The sequence below is a fragment of the Lissotriton vulgaris genome, chromosome 10, assembly GCF_964263255.1.
Source record: "Lissotriton vulgaris chromosome 10, aLisVul1.2, whole genome shotgun sequence".
Lineage (NCBI taxonomy): Eukaryota > Metazoa > Chordata > Amphibia > Caudata > Salamandridae > Lissotriton > Lissotriton vulgaris.
In genome coordinates this window covers 170,419,057-170,440,162 of record NC_141698.1, presented here as the reverse complement: position 1 = coordinate 170,440,162, position 21,106 = coordinate 170,419,057, and the positions used below count along the sequence as shown (strand labels likewise).

At 45.2% G+C, this 21,106-nt stretch overlaps 1 protein-coding gene across 1 annotated transcript in view; it reads left to right on the top strand.

Moving 5' to 3' along the window:
- PDILT (protein disulfide isomerase like, testis expressed) overlaps positions 1 to 21,106 on the top strand; it is a 316,066-nt gene that overhangs the window by 124,791 nt on the left and 170,169 nt on the right. The window contains exon 5 of the mRNA XM_086940802.1: positions 4,678 to 4,788. Coding sequence (XP_086796928.1) covers positions 4,678 to 4,788 — 111 coding nt within the window. The remainder of the gene's footprint in view (positions 1 to 4,677; positions 4,789 to 21,106) is intronic.

Genomic DNA, 21,106 nt, shown 5'->3' with positions numbered 1-21,106 from the left:
CCACCCCCTCCAATCCTTTTATGGACGTCCCTACTTCCTCTAATCCCCAAATTCCATCTGAAACAAACCCTTTCCTGCTTGATGAGACACCAATCAAGCAGATCTTGTCAATCAAGCAATCAAGATCTTGTCATGGAATTTGGCAGGTATAAAGGCTAAGTTATCGTCTCCTGAATGGAGTGGGTTTGTTGATCAGTTTGATGTCTGCCTATTTCAGAAGACATGGGCAAGAGAGGATAGTGGAAGGGTGGGCTTTGCTACCTACAATATACCTGCTAGCACGGGGGGAGGGGAAGTCCCTCGGGGGGACTATCTATATGGGTAGCTTCTCATGTGGTTTGCCACCCCACCACCCTGAACACCCACTCACAAGACATCCAATCAATATTGATCACTTTTCCATCCAACCTGAGAATAGCAATTATTAATATCTATTCCCGCCCAGTATCGTTCGCTCAGGAATCAAAAACATTGGAGGAGTTAAATCTCTTCATCCCAATGGTGCCATCTAATTCAGTATTGATAGTGGGGGGTGACTTAAACTGCCACTTCGAACCCCTTCTAGGTTCACAGGATGCTGCCATCAGAGAGGAGGATCTACAGTGGGCCATACCTGACCCCCAAACGTACCCAGTAAAATCCTGGTCACCCTTGGTTTTGCAGATTAACGCCATTGCCCTAACACATTCCCTGAGGGCCTGCAATGGCCGTGCTCCATCGGATAAGCCCAGTAGGCCGACATTCAATAGAATTGGTCAGGCCTCCCAAATTGATTATACCATGGTGGAGTGCAGCTCCTGGGAACGGGTGAAGGATTTTGAGGTCATTCCACGAACAGACAGCGATCATCATGCCTTGTCACTAACTTTTTGGGTCCCAGACTCAGGCATATCCACTCCTAGCGAGTCTCAGACTGACGACAGGATAATTATTGCCAATGACAGGAGAAGGTTGAAATGGGGAGCTATGAAACAATCCCCTGAGAAATTGCTAGAGCACCATGGAATTATTATCCTGATATTGCAGGAAATAAGTATGCTTAGGGATGACGGGACTAACCCCACTCATCTACATTCGATTGCAACACTTCACAACCAGCTTATAGCTAATCTAGCTGATATTTTAAATCCTATTAGTCGTGCAAGGAAAATCGAAGATTCACCACATTCTTGGTACAATGATGAATGTCGTAAGGCCAAGAAAGCACTGTTAGAAGCCATTAAAGGGGAACTAAGGGCACTGATAAAAAGTAGGCAAGCCCACTATAAAGAAGTTGTTTCCAGTGTAAAACAGTCCTGGGAGGAAAACAAATGGCTAAATAATAAATCTGCCCTATTGAACCGGGATATGAAAGCATTCTGGCTAATAATAAGAACGGGTTGCAAGGAAGGTATTTCTGCCAGTGAACCTAATTTGCCTGCCGAAGTGTGGTATGAGCACTTCCAAAGGCTATATGTAATTGATCAAGAACAGGTCCCTCAGGCAGACCCTAGGGGTACGTTCTGCACAGAACCCCTATCTACAGAAGCCCATTTGGCCCAAATGAGTAGCGGGGCAAATGATGTTTGCGAGGAAATAATGCTACAAGAGGTTAGCTCAGCGTTACAAAGATTACCTGCAGGAAAAGCACCTGGGTTGGACAAACTTCCTGGGGATATGTTTCGGGAAGAACCATCAATTTGGGGCCTATACTTTCTAATATTATTTAATGCCATTAGGAAGGGCATGCCCATCCCTGAGACCTGGGCTGGGGCCGAGATTATAGCAATTGTTAAAAAGGGTTCTCCGTTATTATCAGCAAACTATAGACCGATCAGTTTGATCGATGTTACACAAAAACTGTTTGCTAGGGTAATATTGGACCAAATCCAGGGCTGGATGGAAGAAAATAATATCATCAGCCCATACCAGGCAGGATTCAGGAAAAACACCTCCACAATCGGCCAAGCATTTAGATTTCAACTTGTCACATGGAAGACAGTATCAATAGAGGTTGGCAGCCTCTATTTGATATTTGTGGACCTGAAAACTGCTTTCGATCTTGTCCCCAGATCCAAATTGTGTTTTTTTTTAAAGAGATATGGGGATCCCTGTCTACCTACTTGACATACTGATTAGGTTGCATGGTAACACCTATGCTAAAGTCAGATATGGCATGGGAGGTGAATTGACCGACAGACTCTCAGTTGGCAGAGGTGTAAGGCAGGACTGCGTGCTCGCACCGACCCTGTTCTGCTTCTTTTCAACGCACTAATCCAGCTTCTGGCTGAGGTAGCAAACAACGATGCCCCAAAATTAGCAAACACCAAGGTGGCGGCATTGATGTTTGCTGATAATACCCTCCTCCTATCAAGGACACCAATGGGCATACAGAGGCTACTGGATAGCTTCACTCTATTTTGTAGTAACAGGGGTTTGGTGATCAATACTGCTAAAACTAAATTCATGATCGTCAACCCTCCCAAGACAACTCACCCTAACCCAAAACTGAATGGCATTTGTCTGGACAGGGTGTCTGTATTTGAATACCTTGCATCTCCCTGTCAGAATACATGCAATGGGCACCACAAATAGCCAAAGCGAAGCTTAAGCTTCCACAGATAGCGGGGAGCATAGCCAAACTAGCCAGGGAGTCACCTTTTAAACCTATTGGTCCCATGCTTGAAATGTACAGGTCTCAAGCGCGCGGTGCAACTTTGTATGGGGTGGAATTATGGGGGCATTCTTCCCCCTCTACTTTAGTTGCAATTGAGAATAGATTCTTAAGACAAATAATGGGCCTCCCGGAAAGTACCCCGCTAATCCCTCTGCGTTTAGACCTGGGCATACCCCTGATTGAGGATGAGTTTGCCCTAAAACCGTTGATGTTTTGGCGAAGACTCTGGGCAACTCCCGAATTAGCATCATATCAGGCACATACAAACAAGCTTTTATCCTATCCTGGCTTGTTGAAAAGGGTCCCTTGGTTTGCCCATGTAAAGCATGAGTGCGAAAGACTTGGTCAGCCCTCTATGTGGAGCACTTCGAGTGACACCTGCCCATCGGTCCCTCGCACCCTACTGACCAAGACTTTTCGTACTTTAAAGCTTGAAGCACTGCAAGCATACTCCAAACTAGGCCCCCTTACAATACAGCTCCTTTCAGTGAAGGATGATTATAGGTTAGAAATATTTATGGATGATATCCTTCCCCAGGCTGCAAGAAAGCTGTATGTGCAGTTCAGACATAGCACTCTGCCTGTACGCGCGGTCACTAACAAATGGGCCGGACAGAAAGAGGACGGTTGCCCTGTATGCATTACACAAGAAGAAAGAGAAATGCATGTTTTATTTTTCTGCCCCGGCTACCAAAACGCAAGGCGTTATTGGCTAGTGCAGCTTTGTCGGAATTTGGGCTTTGAGCACTGCAGGGAGGCTCTTCGGGTTTTAAAATATGACACATCTAAACCTATTGTGTATGCTGTTTCAAAATATTTAAACACAATGTGGCACAGAAGGTGGGATTTTATTCAGAAGGGTAAAAATGCATAAAATGTGTCCAGCAGCATTATTATTTTTTTTCTGTGATTATTATCTGTACAGTTTCTGTTAGATACAAATTTTAGTAATAGATTACCTTGTACATAGAATTGTAAATAGTATTAATTTATCTTGCCATTTTAAATTATTTATTGAACTATTGCTGCTAATTTCTCTACCTGATGGCTGACTGCATCACACCAATTGATATAAATTTTTCCCGCAGTGTCCATTTAATGCCTCCCCTCTCCCTCCCATGACTAACTGGTAACACCTATTGCACCCGTTTCTAAATTGGGATTTGTATTATAAATGGAGTGTTCTTTTTTAATTGATATATTGTATTTTTAATAATGTCTGTTATCCTGTGCTTGTGCTTACTTTTTATGGTCCTAGTGACCGAAATAAAAGTCTTTCAGCCTGATTCATCATTCTCCCGTTTTGCGAGCCCCTAATAGCGATTCATAGCGAATCGCTATTAAGGACTCGCAAAACGGGATTCATGTAGGAATTGCATAAAGAAATGCGATTCCTACATAATCCTTATTTGCGATTAGCAAATTGCTAATCGCAAATAAGGAATAACTCGCCATTCATTCCTATGGGCCAAAGGCCCATAGGAATGAATGGGGAGTATTCCTTATTTGCGATTAGCAATTAGCTAATCGCAAATAAGATAGCGATTTGAAGCGTGCCAGGGGTGTCCAAAGGACACCCTGTAGCACCCCTCAAATGAAATTTTGCACAGGTGTTGCACACACACATGTCCAAAGGACACGTGAGTGTGTAACATGCAACTCAGAAAAATGCATTTAAAAGCATTTTTCTGAGTTTTCGCAATTTACCACGAGGTCTGACCTCGCGGTAAATTGCGGCCAGAAATTGCGAAATCGCAAAAAAAATTGGATGATGAATTGCATTTAAGGAATCTCAAATAGAGATTCCTTAAATGTAATTCCTCGCAAAATTGCGAGCTCGCAATTAGCGATTTTTGCATTTGGGATGATGAATCCCAAATGCAAAAATCGCACTCACAAAGGGCCAGAATCTCAGAATCTGGCCCTTTGCGAGCGCCTAACAGCTCGATGAATCAGGCTGTTTAAAACGAAAGGAAACGCTGAGTATGCAAATGAAAATCTGTTTGTTTTTGTGTTTCCAGGGAAAACCCGTTCGCTATGAAATATCTGAACGTGACGTTGAAAACAAATTGGATCTAATTCGTTTAATCAGGACATATAACATGGATTTGGTGACAGAGTATAATCTTGAGGTATGTCTAGTTTGTGGTCAAATAAAATACATATAAAGTAATGTGGTTTATTACAGGTGAATTCTTGCACACCCAATTGTATATCAAGGTAGTTTCCAGTGGAGAAGTGTGGCTCAATGGTTAGAGCGGCAGACCTTGATGCAGAGGTCTAGCCTGGGACCAGGGTTCAATTCCCTGCCTTGGCGGGTCTTGGGCTCAAAAATTCCACGGACCTGATAATTCTCGCCTCGGTGCCTATTCCAATCATGAAGTCCCACTCTGCAACTCTGGGCAATAGCTTGCTTAATCTCCACAACGGCCCCCACAACGCTAAGGATGTCTGCCTCCACCTTGGGGGTGCCCAGGAGTGGACGCCTCACAGGGAGAGCCAGGATGGGTTCCACAGCGGTATTCATACAAGCACCTTGAGACCCTTGCGGGTGAGTAGTGCGCTATACAAGTATCAATTTACATTTCCATAGCATGGTTAGTGGGGTTCAGGGTAATTTTTTATGTCAATACCTCACCTGCCCCTACACTCAGGGGCCATATTACAGTAAGTGCCGTGGGGGTGGAATTGGCGTGGATGCTTATGCACCCCCTTTAGTAATACCAATAGCGCTGCCGCACTTAAAGCACCAGCGCTACCTTCAGCCTGTGTTTCCTTATTTGCATAGGGGCATGCCCTCTGCAAATGAGGGAATTCCTTTGCCTCTGCACCCGCGCCATATTACGGACGTGGGCGCAGAGGCAAAGAAGCTCTCAGAGGTGCACTCACATTCTGGAGGGGGGAAGGGGGTCCTATGTACCCCCCAGATTCCCCTTGCAGGCAGGTGCAGTCTATCTCTAATCCCCTGTAAAAGAGCAGGGGTGAAAACATGGAGAGGCAGCTGCTCCATGTTTTAACATGAGCGCGCTGTTCCGGGGGCAGCAGAGTTCGCGGCTGCCCTGAGGGCAGTGCATTCACCCCAATTGGGTGCACTTTCATTGTTTGCACCGGGCGCACCTTTTAATAGGTACAGGAACAGAAGGTTTCATTGTTATGATTCACATTTTAGGGTTTACTAAACTAGAGAGCCAGTCTGACATGCCTGCAGGCGGTGCACACATGAATGCACCGCTGCAGGCAGCCTTCTAGCAGGGCAGCATGATCAGATCTCAAGCAGGTACCAGTTTTTCTGGTTTGTAATACTTGGCCTGCCAGCTGCCCTGCTCTGATGGCAGGAGCATGCTTCGCGGACATGGACTTTGTCGCTCAATATGGTTGACAATGAATGACTTGCTATTTTTAAAGTTCTGGGGAATTCTAGAATCCTGAAAGGGGATTGCCAAACAGGATCTAATATCTATGATTGAAAGGGAGCTTTAAATTCCTAGCCTGCCAGGCCATTACTTCCATACCCGATATGGGGGTGCCATGTCTATTCACTGGTATTGCTTTCTGACAAGTAGGCGTAGCAACCTTCTCAGAAAGGTATACATTTTGTTTATGTCTCAACTAGGCCACAGTTGTGCTTTTACGGTCCTACAAGAAGCCAGCTCATATTGCAGAGAAAATTACAATTTCCTTTCTTCTTCTTGTTCATGACAAATCATGAATGATTGAAAGTATTGCCTGTTATCCTGTCACTCTGGCATTCCCCTGGTTGGCTGCGAGTTAAGGGTCTGCTTTCAGAGCAGGGTGGGCTGCTGTGACACAACCAGTCCCGCAGAGATCCATTCCAGTTGTGGCTTCCTGCAGTGTGCGGCAGGATTGAACAATTTGAATTTAGATTTAGATTTTTGTTGACAGGCCAGCTGCTTGTTATGCACAGTGCAGAAGGGAAAATACTATTAAGTTGTCCAGATAACCTGACTCTCCTGACAATACAACCCAGATATGCCAATGGGTTTTTCTTGTGAAGCAGGGAGTTTCAGGGGGAAGATTTACTAAGATTTTATGAGAAGTGTGGCTCAGGGGTTAGAGGCGGCAGACCCGGAAGCTGAGATCGGCCCTGGACCAGGGTTCAATTCCCTGCCTTGGCGGGTCTTGGGCTAAAAATTCCACGGACTCGATAATTCTCGCTCCGGTGCCTTCTCGACTCACGGGTTCACACTCTGCGACTCTGGGCAATAGCTTGCTTAATCTCCACAACGGCCCCTCGCGGTGGGATGCCTGGCTTTCACCTTGTGGATACCCTGTCGGGGTTATCTCACAGGGGAATACCAGGACGGGTTCCCCAAGCAAGCGCCGGGAAACCCACTGCGGGTAGCTGTGCGCTATATAAGCTCAAATACATTTACATTTGTATCATAAAAGTGACGAAAATCAGCGCATTTTTCTTTTTTCTGATTTACTTCCCAGAGCTAAACTTGTTTACCACTGGGACAGTAACACGAAGCAGCACATAGCGCTGGTTTGCATTACTTAGCGACAGGTGGGCGTACTATGGGTGATGCATGGGGCGTTCCCATGTAACCACCCAAGGTTTCTGACGCAGAACCATATTTACTAAATAAAGTAGACAGGGTTTAGCATCAGAAAACTGTGCCCTTTTGAAGAAGGCGCAACGAAGGAGAAATGCTTTCATTTTTCCTTCCTTTTCCGACTTTGTACATGTGCTGTAAATTACAGCACCCATACAAAGAGGTAAAAGGGTTGAAGTTAGTCTAAACATGGTCATTTGTACTGGAAGGGTACCTTTCCAGTACAAAATCTATACTACACTCACGGAGACACCCTTGCACTATGGCTCAAAGGTGTCTCTGTGGCGCACAGCAGCTAATTTCATCGCCGACGCTGGGGAAAAGGGAAGTGAGCACCACATTTCTGTAAATATTAGCCCTCTTCTCCTCGCTCCTTTTCACGCAGCGCTGCGTTTGCGTTGCTGCACTGTGCTGCATGAGTAAGTGATAAATCTGGCCCCTAGAGTGTTGTTCTTCAGAGTCAAGTGTCTGTGGTGTATTTTCAATTTTTAGACCGGAGAGTTGGCTGCTGGAAAAGATTCTAAAAAGTGGTCGCCTTGAGCTTGAGTAATTCTGAATATAAGTACTTCTGAGCATAGAGTTTTGTTTCTTAACACTATTTGTGCACCTCATGTTTGTATACACATGTGTATATATATATATATATATATATATATATATATGTATATGTATCAGCGCAAACTCCAAAGACAGCCACTACTGGTTCTTGTGAGAATCAGAACCCTCCAGGCAATAAGGAGATGGACCACGAACTGGATACACAGATGGTTTATTGTCCAAGGGTTGAAAACAGCGAGGGCAAGACGCGTTTCGGGCTTCCAAAGCCCTTGTTCACATGCCATGTATATGTATATGTATATATATTTACTCACACACACACATACATGTGGCTTCAAAAACAACTAGAATATTGCATTATTCACTGTTAGTCCAGGGTTTTTCTTCAAATTATTTATCTATCCATTTTAAATGTATGATCTATGATCTGCAATATAGTTGTTGACATCTGCCTGGGAGAAGACATGGGGTCCTCTCTAGATGCGCTTTATTAGTGATTCAACATTTTTTTTTATTCAGACGTCATTTCAGCCAACTACAACCACTGCATTTATCATGAGTACTAGAGGTTTCGATCTGGTTGACGACTAAGGGGGGAGTGGGGCAATACCAAGCTCGGTGTACAAAATCTGTGGGGTCAGTAGAAGGGACAACTGTATTTTGAGGTGACAACCCGCTATCAATGAGGTGCAGTCGTTTGGGAGTTTAATCGACTCGTTACGAAAAGTAAAGTGTATAAGGCTCGGTCTCTGGTTGATTGGAACCGACCTGGTAGGCTCACAGCAATATCGCCAAGCTTATAAAGGGAGCTTATACCAAAATCCCTTTCCCATCTCCCCCAAGCTAGAAGCCCATAGTAAAGCACATAGATTTCACTGTTGATGGGAGGAAATGGAGCAAGTCTGTAACTTTAATTTTGTCAAGCAGCTTTAGGTTGAATGTACTCTTATGTTTCATGGTGAAGAGAAAGAACTGAGGGACTTATTTACAAGCCCCTTGAACCGCCTGTGCGTCACTTTTTGTGATGCTCTGGCAACACAACCTGCTGCCCCATATTTACAAGCACATGTGAAGCCAACCTGTGCGGCTTTTCGTGTCCTTGTAAATATGACCTCTTTACACGCAACACTTTGCATGAAAGGGGCGTGCCATGGGTGTTGCTGTGGGTGTTCACACCTAACACCCATGGGACCATACACATTTCCAAATTTACGGGAAATGGTCAACCTGGAAATGCATCAGAATGCTACGCCTCCCAAGGGAGGCATAGGGAGGCACAACGAGGAGAAATGTATTAATTTCTCCTTGTTTTTTCCTCTTTCCAAGCGTGTTGCATTTTGCAGCGTACATAGAATGCGGGAATCACCTCTTGTGATTGTTTATGTGCAGGAAGGTGTCCCTTACCTGCACATAAACAATAATTTTAAAAACTGTCGTTTTGCAACGTCTAAGTGTGCTGCATTAAACAGCACACATAGAAGTTTCAAAACGCCATTACAGATTGTTTTTTTGCAGGAAGGAACACCTTCCTGCACATAAGCAATCATTGCCCTCAAGGCAGGCACCTTTGCACTATGGTGCAAGGGTGCCTGCATTGGCACATGGCAGCGAATTGTGTGCCAACACAGGGGAGAGCAAAGGGATCCGTCACATTGTTGTAGATATGACGCGTCTTTGTGCTTCGGAATTAACACAGCACAGGCAAATGGCTTGCGGCACCACACTGCGTTAATTCCTTGCAAATAATGCCCTGCATCTTCAATGGTGAAACTTAGTAGATACATTTGGGAGACATCCACATACTAGTGTATGGAGTCACTGATCCCTTGAACAGCAAGCCAAGTGGCTCATGATACATATTGAACAAAGTGGGAGCTAAGAAGGAGCAGCGGGGGGCCAGAAAAAATGTCAGCACTCCCCGAGGAAAGGATTACAGTCTTCACCAACAGCGATTGTTTGGTTAGAAAAGAGGAGTACCAGCTTTGCATATGTCTATGAAGATCGAAATAAGCCATCCGTAATCCACTATATCAAAAGAATCTCTCCCATACAACATTCAGTGGGAATTGAAGATCAGGTAGGCGCACACCGTGTCTAAACCCTGACACACATCCTCAAAGACGTTCTGGAGTCCAGATGTTACAGAAGCTAACCTGATGGTCTGACAGGAGCTGCTGTTTGCTGATGTGGCTTCAGAGTAGGGAGAATGTCCATTTCTCAATTACTTTACCAAGACAAAGGAAAATAAAGACAGGTCTTTAGGTGGCCAGGAAATTGGGATTGAAGCAGTTTTTTCCTGGATGGGCTGATTTGGCTGAACTTTAACATGCCAGTGAATATAGAAGAATTGATCAAAGTACAATATGATGAAGCAACAGATTTTATAATAGAGGTTTTAAGATGTTTGATGGTAGGGATAAGTTCTCCCATGGAAATAGTGGTAAAGACCTCAATAGTGTTTTTGGGTTTGGTAGGAGATGTTGTGACTGAGGGCAAGGTGGGATGGAATTTGTCTTTGATAGATGGGATTCCTTGAGTGAAGAAGGACGAATATTTGTTGCATTTGTAGGGTGAAAGACAAGGAAGGAATTTGGTGAGAGGAGTGATAGTAGATTGGATATAATGAAAAGTAGATATAGCCAGGTTGGTGGACAAGTCAATGTGTTGTTATTGGAGGAACTTTGCTTTAGCTACAGTGATGGACTGCTTGCGACTTCTTAATGCCTTCAGTTTCTTGAATTAAGGTTTTGACATAAACTATTGGTTTACTTTTGGTTCAAAAATTGGATTACTATGTAAGGAGTGGCCTATTGTGAGGAAAAATTCCTGCACTAAGCAGTGCGCCAGATGGGTGCGTAAGCCACGTGCCTCTTTGGATATTCTTTTCAGTTTCTTGTAAGGCATCAGCTGTTTTTAGGCGCATAATCAATGTCAATTGCTGTGGTTAGGCCTACAGTCATTAGTGAATCAATATCGATTAGTGTTTCGCCATCAAAGATTGTTGGAGATCGAATCACAGAATGATCATTGATCTGTGTTTGTTAATCTGTAGTCATTGTCCGATAACTTGTGCTCAGTATGAACAGTTGCATCCTGAACCTACCCAAAATAATATAGCGCCAAGAAAATAACTTTTATCTTACTCATTTGAATTCAATATGGCTTAATTTCAGACCTATATAAGTAATATTTTTTTTTTTTTTGGTTATGGTTTTATCTTGGTCTTGTGGGTGGGGGGTGGGGTGGAGCGGGGTATGCATATTATGTAAAAATTGTGAATAAAAAGATTTTTCTAAAAATGAATTCAATATGGCTTTCTGATCTTTAAATTTGAGATATAATAAGGAATGGCACAAGGCTAGCTGCGAGGAGTGGCTAAGCATTCGCTCAAGAACATTTCTATTGCAGCTGGTGCATCTCAAACATGGGGCTCTGTACAAAGAACAGAAACGTGTTGGAGATGTAGATTACCAATGACCACAGAGACCAATGACAAAGGGTGATAGTCTTCTATAAGTGCCTCGGAGGTGTAGTGTTTCTGCTGCCCTTCAGCACTTGTGCCACAATACAAGTGGTTGAAAACACACTTGGTGGCTTTCCTTTGGTAGCTGTGTGGCACAATAGAGACACTGTGAGCATTGATAACATGCCACAAAATCCTTGGACAGTACTTATGACATGATAGAGCATGGGCCAACTGGTGGCATGATGGTTGGTCCACCTAATTCGTAGGGCGCTATAAAAAAATACTTAATTTGTCCTAGGCACCTGTTTGAAATTGAAGGGCATCATTTATTTTCATGCACGAAAATGTGTGATCTGTGACATCAGCCTGTCCATGTGAACCTTTGATTTGTTAATAATGGCATGGAACCTCGCGCAGGCTCCTTCCAATCAAACAAAGGTTCAATTCCTATGTATTAGTGTTTCTGTGTATCACCCTTTCAAATCACTACGAGAAACACATTTAGCCTGAATCTTGGATTATGGTGTTTTTACAGTGCAAAGTCCACCATTTTGATTGGCCTTCGGAGCTGTTACAAAGCCTTGTAGTTTGTGGCCTAAAACAAGAGTGTGTTCCAAGGGGACAATCGTTTTCCAGACACTCTCATCAACACATGAGCTTTTTTTTGCCTTTCTCATTTTATTGTATGGTCAAACTCTCAGAGCGTTTGAATTTTAGCCATTTTTTATTTTCATGCTCTCATTCCCCATAGGTTCCCTGTAGTCTTGACTGATAACTTTCAGTTGTTGGTTATCTCATGGAAGTCAATGTGATGAAGAACGTTGTCTTACTGCAAGCAGTGTAGGTTGTAGAGATGTGACTTTTATGACTGTTGCTGACTTCTCGTGTGTAGACAGTAAATTCTTTAATGAACTGTAAAGCAAAATTCTGTATTCTCATTCTTATTGAAATGAATGGGAACATAACTTTGAATTGTTGATTTCTAGATGATCATAGATATTCAGTAAGATAAGCACAAGAGATCACATGCCATCTATCCAAACGCAAGAAGTGTTCACTTTCTCAAACTCCTTGCTAAACGAGCACTGGCAAAGCCAATAGGTATCGGCAATGTCAGAGCTACTGGTGTTGTCAATATCAGCCATGTTGAATAGCAGCTCAGCTGCTGTTCAGCATGGCTGAAAGTCATGAAAGAAAACGCTATGACCCAGCCTGTGCTGTATAATGCAATAGAATGTGATGGGATATTGTGTGGGATATGCCATTTTCAGATGCTAGGAAAGGGGGTGGTGATGGACAGAGTTTCTGAGTTAAGCAGAATAGTCCTACCCAGTCAGCAGATCAGGGCTTAATCCATCACCATTTTTTAGCTCACTGCACCCTCCCAGCTCAGAACCTGGCTACATGCATATTAGTCTGTCCCTGTCCCAGTGCATCATGGGAACAGGGCAAACCAAACTACCAAGCCAATTCTTTCACTGGGAAGGAAACAAGCTTCCGGGGACTGGTTTCTGGCATTACAGCCGTCATCGGCCCGGCTTGCTTGAATCCTGATGGTGCAATGAGCAAGGGACTCACATCTGAGTATACCCTTCCACGCTTATGGTGGACAAAACGATTCAGAAAAGGGGGTGGTGATGGACAGAGTTTCTTAGTTAAGCAGAATACTCCTACCCAGTCAGCAGATCAGGGCTTGATCCATCACCGTTTTTTAGCTCACTGCACCCTCCCAGCTCAGAACCTGGCTACATGCAAATTAGTCTGTCCCTGTCCCAGTGCATCATGGGAACAGGGCAAACCAAACTACCAAGCCAATTCTTTCACTGGGAAGGAAACAAGCTTCCGGGGACCGGTTTCTGGCATTACAGCCGTCATCGGCCCGGCTTGCTTGAATCCTGATGGTGCAATGAGCAAGGGACTCACATCTGAGTATACCCTTCCACGCTTATGGTGGACAAAACGATTCAGAAAAGGGGGTGGTGATGGACAGAGTTTCTGAGTTAAGCAGAATACTCCTACCCAGTCAGCAGATCAGGGCTTGATCCATCACCGTTTTTTAGCTCACTGCACCCTCCCAGCTCAGAACCTGGCTACATGCAAATTAGTCTGTCTCTGTCCCAGTGCATCATGGGAACAGGGCAAACCAAACTACCAAGCCAATTCTTTCACTGGGAAGGAAACAAGCTTCCGGGGACCGGTTTCTGGCATTACAGCCGTCATCGGCCCGGCTTGCTTGAATCCTGATGGTGCAATGAGCAAGGGACTCACATCTGAGTATACCCATCCACGCTTATGGTGGACAAAACGATTCAGAAAAGGGGGTGGTGATGGACAGAGTTTCTGAGTTAAGCAGAATACTCCTACCCAGTCAGCAGATCAGGGCTTGATCCATCACCGTTTTTTAGCTCACTGCACCCTCCCAGCTCAGAACCTGGCTACATGCAAATTAGTCTGTCCCTGTCCCAGTGCATCATGGGAACAGGGCAAACCAAACTACTAAGCCAATTCTTTCACTGGGAAGGAAACAAGCTTCCGGGGACCGGTTTCTGGCATTACAGCCGTCATCGGCCCGGCTTGCTTGAATCCTGATGGTGCAATGAGCAAGGGACTCACATCTGAGTATACCCTTCCACGCTTATGGTGGACAAAACGATTCAGAAAAGGGGGTGGTGATGGACAGAGTTTCTGAGTTAAGCAGAATACTCCTACCCAATCAGCAGATCAGGGCTTGATCCATCACCGTTTTTTAGCTCACTGTACCCTCCCAGCTCAGAACCTGGCTACATGCAAATTAGTCTGTCCCTGTCCCAGTGCATCATGGGAACAGGGCAAACCAAACTACCAAGCCAATTCTTTCACTGGGAAGGAAACAAGCTTCCGGGGACCGGTTTCTCACTGCACCATCAGGATTCAAGCAAGCCGGGCCGAAGAAGGCTGAAATGCCAGAAACCGGTCCCCGGTAGCTTGTCTCCTTTCTGGTGAAGAATTGGCTTGGTAGTTTAGTCTGCCCTGTTCCCATGATGCACTGGGCCAGGGACAGACTGATTTGCATATAGCCAGGTTCTGAGCTGGGATGGTGCAGTGAGATAAATAACGGTGATGGATCAAGCCCTGATCTTTGGACTGGGTAAGAGTGGTCTGCTTAATTCAGACACTCTGTTCATCACCACCCCCTTTTCTGAATCGTTTTTGGCCACTATAGGTGTGGCAGGGTATACTCAGACATGAGTCCCTTTCTCACTGCACCATCAGGATTCAAGCAAGCCGGGCAGAAGAAGGCTGAAATGCCAGAAACCGGTCCCCGGTAGCTTGTCTCCTTTCTGGTGAAGAATTGGCTTGGTAGTTTAGTCTGCCCTGTTCCCATGATGCACTGGGCCAGGGACAGACTGATTTGCATATAGCCAGGTTCTGAGCTGGGATGGTGCAGCGAGATAAATAACGGTGATGGATCAAGCCCTGATCTTTGGACTGGGTAAGAGTGGTCTGCTTAATTCAGACACTCTGTTCATCACCACCCCCTTTTCTGAATCGTTTTTGGCCACTATAGGTGTGGCAGGGTATACTCAGACATGAGTCCCTTTCTCACTGCACCATCAGGATTCAAGCAAGCCGGGCCGAAGAAGGCTGAAATGCCAGAAACCGGTCCCCGGTAGCTTGTCTCCTTTCTGGTGAAGAATTGGCTTGGTAGTTTAGTCTGCCCTGTTCCCATGATGCACTGGGCCAGGGACAGACTGATTTGCATATAGCCAGGTTCTGAGCTGGGATGGTGCAGTGAGATAAATAACGGTGAGGGATCAAGCCCTGATCTTTGGACTGGGTAAGAGTGGTCTGCTTAATTCAGACACTCTGTTCATCACCACCCCCTTTTCTGAATCGTTTTTGGCCACTATAGGTGTGGCAGGGTATACTCAGACATGAGTCCCTTTCTCACTGCACCATCAGGATTCAAGCAAGCCGGACCGAAGAAGGCTGAAATGCCAGAAACCGGTCCCCGGTAGCTTGTCTCCTTTCTGGTGAAGAATTGGCTTGGTAGTTTAGTCTGCCCTGTTCCCATGATGCACTGGGCCAGGGACAGACTGATTTGCATATAGCCAGGGTCTGAGCTGGGATGGTGCAGTGAGATAAATAACGGTGATGGATCAAGCCCTGATCTTTGGACTGGGTAAGAGTGGTCTGCTTAATTCAGACACTCTGTTCATCACCACCCCCTTTTCTGAATCGTTTTTGGCCACTATAGGTGTGGCAGGGTATACTCAGACATGAGTCCCTTTCTCACTGCACCATCAGGATTCAAGCAAGCCGGGCCGAAGAAGGCTGAAATGCCAGAAACCGGTCCCCGGTAGCTTGTCTCCTTTCTGGTGAAGAATTGGCTTGGTAGTTTAGTCTGCCCTGTTCCCATGATGCACTGGGCCAGGGACAGACTGATTTGCATATAGCCAGGTTCTGAGCTGGGATGGTGCAGTGAGATAAATAACGGTGATGGATCAAGCCCTGATCTTTGGACTGGGTAAGAGTGGTCTGCTTAATTCAGACACTCTGTTTATCACCACCCCCTTTTCTGAATCGTTTTTGGCCTCTATAGGTGTGGCAGGGTATACTCAGACATGAGTCCCTTTCTCACTGCACCATCAGGATTCAAGCAAGCCAGGCCGAAGAAGGCTGAAATGCCAGAAACCGGTCCCCGGTAGCTTGTCTCCTTTCTGGTGAAGAATTGGCTTGGTAGTTTAGTCTGCCCTGTTCCCATGATGCACTGGGCCAGAGACAGACTGATTTGCATATAGCCAGGTTCTGAGCTGGGATGGTGCAGTGAGATAAATAACGGTGATGGATCACGCCCTGATCTTTGGACTGGGTAAGAGTGGTCTGCTTAATTCAGACACTCTGTTCATCACCACCCCCTTTTCTGAATCATTTTTGGCCACTATAGGTGTGGCAGGGTATACTCAGACATGAGTCCCTTTCTCACTGCACCATCAGGATTCAAGCAAGCCGGGCCGAAGAAGGCTGAAATGCCAGAAACCGGTCCCGGGTAGCTTGTCTCCTTTCTGGTGAAGAATTGGCTTGGTAGTTTAGTCTGCCCTGTTCCCATGATGCACTGGGCCAGGGACAGACTGATTTGCATATAGCCAGGTTCTGAGCTGGGATGGTGCAGTGAGATAAATAACGGTGATGGATCAAGCCCTGATCTTTGGACTGGGTAAGAGTGGTCTGCTTAATTCAGACACTCTGTTCATCACCACCCCCTTTTCTGAATCATTTTCAGATGCTAGAGCAGTGGTCTTCAAACTTTCTGATGCCGAGAACCCCATCAAATTTTTTAGGCAGAAGCACCCCCTCTCGACAAAAATGTCTAGAACCAGGTACTCCTTATCAGTGACAACCATAAATGTTCTCCAGTGAAACTGTCAATCTGTGGTTGCACCTCATTAGTGCCAGTTTAACATGAATAGGTCTCTTTACCACAAATGCGCTTTTCATGCATTCCATTACAATGCGGTCGTTACAACCATGTTGTTTCAACGCAAACCATTACATCGCAAGTTGTTTCAACGACTTGCGGTAGGGGGTGCGCTGGACTTAGCAATAGTATTATTTACTATTCCTACTCCAGTTTGTGAAACAGCAGGGAAGGTGTTGAATTGTAAATCCAACATCAGCGTGTCCCCTACAGAAAGTCGTTGAAACCAATTGCGATGTAATGGAACGTGTGATAACAACACAGTTGTGAATGCGATGGGATGTATGACATTAAAACGCATGCTTTTACCACACATGCCTTTACAACGCGGTATTTACAACGAAAACCTTTACAACGCATATCGCTTTGGGGTGCTGGATAGTGAATAGTTTAATTTACTATTCCAACTCCAGTCCCTGTGGACACTAGGGAAGGTGTTGGATAGTAAATTAAACTTATTCCCTATCCTAGAGCGCTCCCCAGCGCAAAGCGTTGTAATGGTTTGCGTTGTAAAAGTTGCGTCGTAAAGGCACTGCGTGGTAAAAGTTGCATTGTGAAGGATGTTTCCCATGCGATGTAAAGGAACTGCGTTGTACCGACAGTGTTGTAAGTACTGTTTTCCATTTAACACCCAAATATAGTAATAAGCAACACAAAGTTGACCAGTACAGCTTTACAAAGGGCCTCCTACTGAGCGGCAACATCTGTTGCTGCTTTTTAGTAACTCTTGAACCTTTTGAGTAAATAAACTTTTTTTGTTAAAACCAGCAGATTATGCGGCAGATGATGGATTATGGGGCAGATGTGGCACATCTATAATTATGCTAAAATGGCTGCAGCTGCACAATCACATAATTCCAGTGGCCCTTGGTATAATAGCTGTAATGCATGGACTGCAACTTTATTGCATGGCATTAGAGGAAAAGCCGAAGGCGCGCCAAAGGCAAGCCCGTCTGCGCCGTCCGAATCTGGACCAGGCCCAGGGCCACAACCCCTATCCATTTTCAGACAGGTCCAAAAAGTATCCGCTTCTCTAGAAACGAGTTACTTGCACTCAGAACCAAATTAACCTGCCCCAAACTACCATGGCCGCTTGAAACGAAAGCTTGCCCAATATGTCACATATCCTTGAATCCCTCCCTGAGGGAGAGGCCGAACACCCGAAGTTTCCAGATTAACAGATCGTTTACCAAGACCATCAGGGCGGGGCTAATTAACACACGGTCACTAGTTAAGCATAATTCTGAAATAGCGAAACTCATAAAAGCCCAAAATCTCAATATTCTTCTCATCACTGAGACATGGGCAGACGAGGCCTCCGATATTGACCTAGCACTAGCAATTCCGGAAGGCTACTCAATAATTAGGGCAGACAGGAAGGGGAAACTTGGGTGGGGTGGGGTTGATGGCTATCATCCATCGAAATGCCCTAATGGCCAAGGGCTTAAATGAGGGCGGTAATCCTGATTGTGGGGTGCTGCACTTTCAAATAAACATTACCAACAATGATACGTTTAAGGGCCTCCTGATTTACAGACCGCCTAGGGCAAAAACATCTCTACTACAACTGCTGAGCCTTTTTTTGGAGTCTAGTGTGAAGAACGCAGACTTTACTGTCTCGGGTGACGTCAACTTGCACCTGGAAAAGAGCTCTGACACCAGTCAATCAATACTGACAGATGCACTGTCTAATCTAGACATGGAACAGATCGTAACGCAAAACACCCACGAAACAGTTCACACGCTCAATGGGATTTTCACATCCAACAAGAATATTAGATTTTTAGAAATCTTACCAGTGCCATGGTCTGACCATAAGGTAATAATATTTGCTATAAAAGCAGGAAAATCAATAGCAGCAGACGCACCGCCCCACAAGCACACTTTTTCTCCTAGTTGGTCAAAAATTACCCCCCATATTCTAGAGGACCAGTTAACAAAGTCAATCCCGGAACTTGACAAAGATTTAATATAGCCACAAACCAAATCTCAAGTTGGATCAACGCTGCCATAAAAGTAGCAGTTCCCCAAAAAAAGAATACATCAAGGAGGAAAATGCCTTCTCAACCATGGTTCACAAATGCGCTAAAATCGCAAAAACAAATCTGAAGGAAACTAGAAAAGAAATGGAGGCTCAACTACGAGTTTGAGCCACGAGAGAACTGCAAAACCTCTCTGGCCATTTACAAACAACTAATAATAGCAGAAAAAAAGTAAATACTTCACTCAAAAAATAGGCAATGCAAAAAACTCGAGCAAAGAACTCTTCTCCATAGTCAAAAAAATTAATAAAAATCGAAAACTTTGCCCTAACTGAAATAAGTTCACAGTTCTGCAATAACCTGGGCCAGTTTTGTCGTAGACAAAGTTTCTAGGGTATATGAGTCCTTCAAAAGGACAGTAAATCCTACTCTCAGGCCACCCAACACTACCAATGACCACTTCTCACCACCTATAAGTGGCCACTCATTCCACTTTCAACCACCTTCCACCGAACAGATTCTTCAGGTAGTTAGGCTTACGAAATCGGGGGCACATCTGATCCTGGTCCACGTAAGGTGATGCACCTGTTCCCCGAACTACTGAGTGAGCAGTTAGGGCTGCTTTTCACAGTAATAATTAAAACCGGCCACTTCCCTGAGGCATGGAAATCAGCATCAGTATTGCCGCTATTAAAAAACAAAACACCCTAGACCCACAAGAACCAGGGCCGGACTGAGACTAGCATCCAGCCCTGGCAGGTTGCTTCTCCACCGGCCATGGTAATGGGAGGGGAGGGGTTGTTACCCGCAAAGCACTGCTACTGCTTTTCTTACAGAGGGCCGATTTTGCAGCGCTGCTACAAAATCGGCACTCTGCAAGAAAAGCGGCCCCCTGCGGCCACAAAACCGGCCCCCACCCCTCCAGCCCACCAGGGAAATGCCCGGTGCCCGCAAATGCCAGTCCGGCCCTGACAAGAACCCGGCAATTATAGACTCATTGCACGAATACCTTTTGCTGCCAAGGTTTTGGAAAAACTATTGAACAGGCAGTTGTCCCAATTTCTCAGGGAAGCACATATACTAGACCACTCACAATTCGGTTTCCGAGGAGAGCATGGAACAGAAACAGCCCTGCTGATGGCCACGGAGGAACTTAGGAGTATATTAGACGCCGGAGGAAAGGCCGCCTTGATCTTACTGGATCTCTCGACGGCCTTTGATACGGTAAATCACAACACTCTCCTCTGCCATCTGAGTGAAGCAGGAGTGCACGAGTGGGCTCGAATTCTGAAAGCCTCCTACCTGTCCAACAGGACTTTCACGGTGGAGCGGGGAGAGGCAAAATCCAAATCTTTCAGTTCTCCATGCGGTGTACCCCAGGGGTCGTCGCTAAGTCCCACTCTATTTAACCTATACGTGGCACCCCTGGCTGCAATAATAAGGGACTGTGGTATCCTCCCAGTCTTTTATGCGGACCACACACAAATCGTGGTGTCAATTACAAACAATGTCAAAGAGACGGCTGATAGATTTGAGAAATGCATGGAACAAATTATCCAATGGATGCAGGGTAATTGCCTGAAATTGAATGGGGACAAATGTTAAATCATGCTGCTGGGGACAGACATGCAAACTTGGTCCCAGGAATGGTGGCCTGATAGCCTGGGCCAGCGTCCATCCCCAGTTAATAAGGTCAGAAACCTAGGAATACTCCTGGACACTAAACTGACATATGAGGCACAAACTAATAAATTAGCCTCTTCCATCTGGTACATTCTGAAAATGATCAAAAAACCTTTACCGTTCATTCCCCAGGAGTCGTGCAAAACAGTGGTAACTGCACTGGCTCTGTCTAGGCTGGATTTCGGAAACGCGCTATATGCTGGGATCCAGGTTAAGCAGCTGGCAACACTACAACGTCTACAAAATGCAGTAGCTAGGCTGGTGTTGGACATTCGCAAGTATGAACCAATAGCGCACAGACTGAGAGCCCTCCACTGGCTCCCAATAGGAAAAAGAGTAAAATTCAAATCCCTGTGTCTGACATACAAAGCCCTCCTTGGAATAGGTTATCAATTCCTGATAAATCATTTGAAATGGTATGAGCCATCTAGGACCTTGAGATCCAGTCATCAAAAATTGATTCAGATGCCTAGATTTAAACAGGTCCGGTGGGGAGGGAGGAGCTTTCTACTACACGCAGCTACGACATGGAATATGCTCCCAACGACAATCAAAAACAGCCCTTCGCTACTCTCATTTAGAAAAGAGATAAAAACCTGGCTGTTCACTGCAGGCTTGTAAATACCTAACTGGAAGCTAGCTGGTCTCCTACGTCAACTCAGCGCCAAGACACCCATGGGCAATTGCGCGCTTTATAAATCATAAATCAAATCAAATCAAATACTA